The sequence below is a fragment of the Lingula anatina genome, chromosome 8, assembly GCF_051362555.1.
Source record: "Lingula anatina isolate TDL-2025a chromosome 8, LinAna3.0, whole genome shotgun sequence".
Classification (NCBI taxonomy): domain Eukaryota; kingdom Metazoa; phylum Brachiopoda; class Lingulata; order Lingulida; family Lingulidae; genus Lingula; species Lingula anatina.
The window spans coordinates 5,787,253-5,795,751 of record NC_141774.1 but is presented as its reverse complement, the minus strand read 5'-3'; the positions used below and the strand labels follow the sequence as shown (position 1 = coordinate 5,795,751).

At 41.0% G+C, this 8,499-nt stretch overlaps 1 protein-coding gene across 1 annotated transcript; it reads left to right on the top strand.

Annotated features, from left to right (window-relative positions):
• The first annotated feature begins 1,197 nt into the window (after window positions 1-1,197).
• Window positions 1,198-7,335, top strand: LOC106173762 (uncharacterized). The gene is made up of 4 exons (XM_013554999.2): window positions 1,198-1,726; window positions 2,767-2,921; window positions 3,243-3,348; window positions 4,538-7,335. Exons 1-4 carry the CDS (start codon window positions 1,642-1,644, stop codon window positions 7,333-7,335), a joined length of 3,144 nt encoding a protein of 1,047 aa, XP_013410453.2. The 5' UTR covers window positions 1,198-1,641.
• Window positions 7,336-8,499: the final 1,164 nt, after the last annotated feature.

Here is an 8,499-nt window from a genome sequence, read left to right as displayed (position 1 = left end):
AAGGGCAGACACTCCAAACCCCAGCTACAAGAGGAAGGTGCAAACACTGCCTCAAGAAAGATTGATGGAAAACCTCAATACTCGACGGTAGGAAACAAAAACCATGCTGAACTCCCTATCAAAAACGGAGAGAAAAATTGTAATGTGGTAAACTGATCAGAAACTATACCCTACTTAAATAAGGATAATGTAACCCTTTATTATCAACCGATTATCGAATATGAAGTTTTTCTGCATCTAATAATTCAATTATGCATCTATTTTTGGGCTGATTTAAAACAATAAGAAAACACACAAAAAAGGCATTATTTTGTTTTCTGAACGATAAAATCTGAACTTCTAAGAAAAATCGCTGGCAGGGTTTTGAAGTACTAAATCGTGTCATTAAATTGGCGTTAAAATGGTGATCGTGGGTGCTCAGGTAAAAGAGAATTTTGAGAAACCGTTTTTTTTTTCAGCTTTTACCCCAATATGGCAATTATGGCGTCATCCATAAGATGACATATGTGTAAATGTTAATTTGTCTACTAGCCAAAAGAATGTATGTAAGGCAGTAAATAAGGAGTCTTGGGCGAGGGGTGACAATAACCTTAACCCACAGAATGATAAACCTCCTCGAGCAGTGTCTCAATTTATAGTGAAGACAACGCTTTGTTGCCTTTACTGACGATAAACTGCAAGTATGTAGACTGTAGACAACACAAATTTGTAACGTTCTCTTATCCTTAGCATCGATTGCGCTGTATGTTTTAAAGGCAGATGAGTAACCACTGTAACACTCTACAAAATAAATCCAGCCAGTACGATAAAATAATGGGAACGCAGTCTTAGAATTTGGGTAACTAGGTGGTAATTGACTATCGTTAAGTATCCCCTAGCAGCTTGAGTAGGATGACTATCGGTAAGTATCCCCTAGCAGCTTGAGTAGGCGTGCCAGACATTAAAGCAGCTTACACAGAATGCAGAGCTAGATCGATTCAGCTACAAAGATGGATTTATGGGAACGCCCTCGCTAACTTTATGTGCTGTTTAATTGTGCTAGCTGTAATGTGGTCAGCTATAACACTGTGGTGAATAGAATGTACGCCTCGTCTTAGACAAAAATGTTTCTATTTAAACATAGCTCATGGCAAAAATGTACCTGTAACCCCCCCCCCCCCCTTCGCTCTCTCGCCTCTTGGATAAAAGTCTAAGAAGCATGACGAGAGGAAATCAGGCGATTTTCTATCGATGACCCCTACGTTTTATTTATTTCATCCAATGCCGTACAGTGTACGCCCCCACCACTAGCGGTAGACAGAATTCATGGTGAATTTTTTCCGCTCGACGTACCAGTATTCACCTTACGCGTTTTGTTTACCAGTCTACACAGCATTATCAGCGTCAAATTTCACACATTTCCTAGAATTAGAACGTTATCAAAACAATGGCGGTCTTCCTTTACTGGGTTTATTTATATGTTAATAGAATGTTTTGTCGACATTTTATCGAACTTCGTATCAAATGTTTCTCGGAAATTATCTGATATCATCACGACTTGTGAACTGCAAACGACCGGAAGAAGACAGTCGACACCCTGTTTGAAGCGTCAAGCAGGTTTATTTTAAAATTCAATAAACGATCTGTCCTCCAACAGACAAAATGGTGACATTTCTTTTCATGGTATTATTAATATGTGGACAACTCGGGATCGTACCTGCCGCTTCTAATTCAAGGACGAATGAAAGTAAGTTTTCATGCTCTTCTTTTTCATATTTGTAACTTCAGTTCACCTTCGCCCATGATGACTCATTAGTGTAAATGAAAAACTGTCTATTGTATGAAAATAAACACATGGGTAATATTTCAGAGCACATTGTAGACTATTTATATTTAGGTTTTTTTATGAATTTTCTCTAGAAGTGACGCTGAACAAAGATTGTCGAACAGAAGCTGTTTTGTGTAACAGGCCCTGTTGCATATTAATTTTAGTCAATAGTCCCAAATATCAAGACAGACAATCTAAGGAATTCATACTTGTGGGACAACTTTTTTAAAATCCTTTTAAACTGTCTTACACATATGCTGTGCAATTTTTATGTATTTCATTATATTCCATTTCTTTTTAACTGATTTCATTTATTTAATTTCACTTATTTAATTCATTAGTTTTTTCATTCATCTTTTAAACCGAGCTCTTAAATATATATGACCGTCTATATTGTCACTATAGGGTGTCCCAAAAATATACTCGCCCCTTCACTGCTCATTGTTTATATCAGCTTTCTTTTACGCTATGTTATTTTGTTATTGTTCTAATGTTAATTTAATACAGATTATTTTAATTGCGCCTTTTTGAGTAAACATCTACATATATAGATGCAAAATATATCAGCAATGGGCAGTTACAAGGAAAACATTTTAGAGCACTCTGTAAGATAACGTTTCCTATTGCTATATATTACAAGCTTGGTTGATTTATCTCAAATCCTCAATTTTAAAGTTGGATTAAGAGATTAAAGGTGTATTCATAAAACCTCTCATATTTATCAATATCTTAAACTCTACTCCATTTATTCTAAAATATTTATGTCAAATATTTCTATAACTTACAAGCGCAAACAGAGCGACAGTGTTATACATGGAATTTACACATTTGTAATATAGCATACATTACCTAGATAATGTAGTTTTCTTTTTTTATGAGCGGACAAATTAGAAGCAGAGAATAAGTAGACAAATTGTCCGTCTTTTCAAATCAATAATTATGTTTATTTATCTATTCAGGGCTGAAACATTCCTATCTCGGATTTCCTCGTCTTCATTTCACGGGGTATTTTCACTCGGACCCGATGACGGCGAATAATAGACTTATCAACCACAACATGACCCGGAATCGCGGGCCAAGAATTCAAGCCGACAGTGAGGGGTTTAACAGTGTAGTAAGTGCGAAATAAATTAATTTCTCATTTCCTTTTTATGTACAGGCACTGTAGTGATTTTATCATATTTTTTTGTTTGACACAAGTTTATGTAATCAATATAACCACATGATCAACCGGCCGTCGGTTAAAAAATAAATGGGCTCAATTTTATTTTTTTCTATTTTGGCCACTTTGAGGTCGGCGAAACAGCCCCCTCCCCTTCCATAATGGAGAGACCGGTTCCCGTTTATTTGCACAGGTAAGCCTCGGCCCAGGTTTTGACCCATTTACGTCAGGCTAACCCTAACCTGTAGGATTAAATCTCTGAATTCTTTCCAGGGAACGGGGAACTTTATGTTCTACAACGCTTATGTGTCGGGAGTGTGTTATATGGACGGAACATGTACGTCCCAGGATGACGAAATACTGGGGCAGTCCGTGGAAGGTAGGCACTGATTTCTGGAAATGACTATTATTATTATAATTTTTTTTTTTTTTTTGTTGTTGTTGTTGTTATTGTTGTTGTACTGTGTACCTTCGGCGTTGAATCGTAGTCCGTTCACATGACGTACAGAACAATATTTGAAAAATGCGTTACTCAACACCCTTGTTATAATCCATTGTAACTTGGACTATGGGTCCACAGTTACACATTACTACCGGTGGGAGGGAGTGGAAGGATAAAAACATGTTACCTCGCGTTGGTCGCGAATATAGGATAAAAGACGAGGACAATTTTAGTAGAATATCTAGGGCAGAGGGAGGGCAAATTGTAATAACCAGTCGGTGGTTATACACCTGTTCTTTGAGTTACTTTTTCACCAATAATTAAGACAACTGAGACAGGCAGGGATAGTTTTCTGTTACATGGTTTATTCAAGCGCCTGAAGACTCAGGTCTCTTCTACCGTATCTATAACTATCTCTAACTCTCTCAGTCTGTAAGTCCCCCTGTCTCTGTGGCTCAGTCACTGCCTTTATACTCTATCTTAATTTGCATTTCAAATTAGCTTTCATAACTGACATGAAACATGCCATGCCTATGTACATTAACTTAATTGTAGATACATTTAAATTAAATCTTGATTTGCATTTTAAATGAACTTCTCTTAAACTGCCATGCAACATGTCATGTCTAAGTATATTTGAATAATTAAAACGTACAAATATATACATATCTGATGTATGCAAATTTAGAAGATTCAGTTCTAATTAACGGATCAAATACACTTCTTCAACCGCTACTACTGGCACTGCTGGTAAAGCTTTTATCACTGTAGCTATATAATACACAGCACTACATGTCCCTACCCCACAACTGTACTATTACTAGTACTACCGCTACTACTATTACTACTATAACAAATACAAGGACATCTTCTACTACTACTACTACTACTACTACTACTACACACTAGCTGCTACTTCTTCTACCATCACTTCCTTCGCATGCTGCTGCTGCTACTACTACTGCCACCACTACTACTACTGCAATGTGTTGTAATGCTACTGGTGCTATTCCTTATTTGCCTTCTGCTTCGCTTCCTCTTACTTCAGGTACATGTACTTTAATTCTTATACAGCTACTTCTGGTTTTACCCTCTTTTGTCTTTTTTTTTTTAATCTAAAATCTAGACTGGTTCGATCGTGCACCTGCTAAACTGGTCGACATCAGCCCCACCTGCGACACCCTGTCCAACATCCACGGCATGAAGCTGCAGGTAGGCCAGATCATCCGTGCCGCCCTCACGCCGACCCCAGTGCAGCAGATGTGGCTGCGGTGCATCGAGACGCCCAACCTCTCCACCTTCAGTGCCGGGGCCCAGTTTAAATCGGTCCTTACGAACCTCACGTGGATGGACGGGGATCCTGATTTTGAGTCCCGATTTCTTGACGAGTTGAGGGAGACCAACCCGCTGGCCCTTGCCGTTAAGTTTAATCTGGACCAATACGACAGCAGGGTTGCCAGTGATAAGTTTCGCTTAGGGAGACTCGTTGGGACGATAGGACCTCACCATCCCAATGACTCCATCCCTTTCATGAGATTTACCAGACAACTCCAGGCGGGTGATAGTGAATGCACTGGACCCTTCTGCCACGCCCCTTTCACAATTGACCATGCCATGAATTTGCTTACCATCGACGTAGGGAATAGCTTCCGGAGTTCATTCAGTGGTAGCTTTAATACCCAGACACTGGGGAGGTTGTACGTTGGTTTTCGGCCTGCTTTGGGTGAAAACTCTGAGGTGGACTGTAACTCGCAGGTCGTGTACGCCGGTGAAATTAACTACACCACCGAGTATTGGTATGAAAGAACAGCTGGGGTGGTAACTCTGAATTTAACTGAAACTCTGTCAGGAAAGGCCATTAAAGAACAATTGCATGTCTCTCCGCTTGTAATATTTAAATACAAGAAAGAAAATGGAACTTTGGTCTGCCAAAAACCGGTATTGGTGGAGAGACACCACGGGTTAACGGTTGGAGCTATGATCACCAATACTTACAGAAAGGAGCCAGGAGAAGCGTGGTCTTTTCACTTGTTCGCAAGCAAATTTGGCGACCCGCAGCCTGGTGTTGAGTTAAGCCTGAACTATGGTGGGGAACACTGCCCCATGCAGATATGCGGGCCCTGCACCACGGGTTTCAGCACTCCCCAGTCTGCCTTGTCCTTCCCGCCGTTTGTGGTCACAGAGAATGGCGGGTTGGCAAATATCCCGCTGATGGCGTATGATCCCATGGAGGGAGCCCCGTATCCTCATGTTGTAGAACTTCAGGGCTCACAGCTTTATCTTCTCTTTATCAACATGAGTTATGGAGGCATATCTGACGCAGCGCTGTTTCATTTTGGAGCACGTGTGTTTCAAATCTACCACGTGCCCGACACGCCCACGTGGTACGACCACGTGTTACCTACACTGGAGCCCTATCACAATCTGTTTCCCGTTATGCGGTCTTTTGTTCATCTCACTGATTTTCACAGCGTGTTGGAGAACAAGGATAAGATGAAGGCTGTTCTGTCTTTGCCCATCGATGATCCCCATCACATGCCGACAACGCGGGATTTGTCAAAGCGTAAAAGAAAGATGATGTTGGGCTGGCTTGAAAACCCAGTACTAGGTCAGCCTGCGCCAACTATCGAGAATCTCCGCAGCCTACTCCAGCAAGCTCTGGAACTTGAACTGAGCACTATTCCACCGTACCTGACCGCACTGATGTCCATAAAAGAGGGGTTCAACGTGGAGATAGGGCGGCGGATCAGAAGTGTTGTGGTCCAGGAGATGCTTCACATGGCCCTAGTGGGGAATCTGCTGAATGCGATTGGCGGGTCCCCATCCATCGCCTCCACATTAAATGCCCCGCTCTATCCCAGTAAGCTACCGGGGGGAGTACGTCCAGATCTGGTTGTCTCGCTGCAGAAACTGAGCCGAGAGTACATTGAAACTATATTCATGGAGATCGAGAAACCATCCCAGTTGCTTTGTGCTGAATGCAAGTTACACGTGAGTGGAGATGGCTTTTTCCAACAGGCTTGTTCAGCCAGTACCACTACAGGCTGTCGGCACCTCTGTTCTTATAGAGATACAAGAGGAGCGATTTCCACTTTCTATAACCGCATCAAAGAATTACTGATCACGCTGAGTAAAACTCAAGTTGCGCCAATTTTTACTGGGAATGTGTCAACACAAATTAACGCAACCTTTTGGTACGGGAGAGACGCTTCGTTGTTTCCTTTTGCTATAGTAGATCTTCATTCGGCATTAAAAGCCATTGATATTATAACAGAACAAGGGGAAGGAAGTGACGTATGTACGCCAGTTTACCGCCCCCACGATCTGTCACACTACTTCAAGTTTGCGGAGATTGTTTACGGTAGGGAGGTTAGGATATCGAGGGGGTCTTGTCTTGATGAAGACAGAGCATGCGCAAAGAGGTCATATTCGAGTGACAAGTGCAAACGCTCGTTGGTAAGTCCAGAAAGCACGGAGGCGGTAGATAATAACCAAAAGCGTTGCAAAAGAAAGGGCAAGTACTCACCCACTGATTATGAAAATATCTTCTCTCCTCAGACCGAAACGCCAGTGAAATGTAAAACGGTCTACTCATATTCAGGGCCAAGGATTGCGTTTAGTAGTGAAGGCGTCTGGCCGATGGTGCCGAATCCTACGGTCGGCAAATTAGAGAACAATTCCATGGCTGTGATGATGGCGGACGTGTTTACCCGAATGTACTCTGGACTCTTGTATTGTCTTCAGAAATGCTTCAACGGTTTTCCAACTGAACTGAGAAACTGCATCGGTTTGATGCATGCCTTGTATGTCCAAGGGCAAAAACTTGTTCAGACTCCTTTGATACATGGGGGAAACCCTGATATTGGTCCAAATGCGGGGCCGACTTTTAGGTTCAACGGGTTTGATCCAGGAAATGACAACTGACATTCTGTATTTGATGTTTAAGACATTTTATAAAGTAATGAACTACAAACTTACCCGTTGGGCATTATGTGAAACGAGGATGTGCCGGATCACGCAACAACCTAGATTCGAAATTCTGACTTTCGACTCCGAGGGAATTTATACGCCAACAGACAAGCATTTTGTTTGGTCACGGCAGTTTCGTAAGAGAATTTTACCCCGAATTTTGGCCTGAACTTTAAGACAGAAAGTTAGTTAATTGTAGTTCCTGATACTTTCACAGAAGCTTGCTTAAAGATGCATACAAAGTCAATTTTTTGTCACAAAAATCAACCAAATGCCAGCATATAGTTTCAAGTAGTATAACTAAGAGAAAAATGATGTTTGAACGGATTTTTCTGCTGGCATTCTAAGCTGTATGTCAATGGGGCAGGAAAGTACATGTAGGTCACGAAAGTAGGTTAAATTTACAACCAAAAATTTAAAGAAAGGAGCAGTCTAAAGGTCTTTTATGGCTGATCGAGTGATCTATTCAGTTTATCCCTTGGCATGTCGAATTTATTTGAACCATATGAGAATCTAGTAGATGTGGTTTACATGTGTTACTTGGAATCCACGCTCCACCGATGCTCGGTTCGTATGTACCTTTAAATAAAGTAAATATTATTTTGAAACAACAGCCATGTATGTCGTGTTACATAATGGGAGTACGGTTTCATTCGATTAATCAACTGCTGATTTACAAAATGGACTCAAAACGTGGTCTAAAAGTTTAGACAAGATCTTGAATCCGGCTCTTTGAGTAGTGCACAAGACGGCCTCCACAGGCTAAAAATGTTGTTTACTTACAATGCCACACAATGGGAATTGAGAAAAAAATTAATCTTTTTGTAATAGATCTGAATGTGGCTGATTTAGACAGTCAAGATTCTACGCATCAATTACGTCTCATGTGCGAATCCATCGCGTTGAAGCGATTGTGTTAGAAAGTATTGCGCTGGAGAAGATTGCGTTAGAGAAGATTATATTGCCCACCGTTGTGCTGCACGTAAACACGATCAAGAAAAAAATTCTGCAAACTACATGACCCTTTTTCGCATCGAAAGGCACATGTATGCTATATTTTCATGCTTGATTCTGAGAGAATAGTTTGGCTTAAATATCATAAAAGGGTCTCCTGAAAGG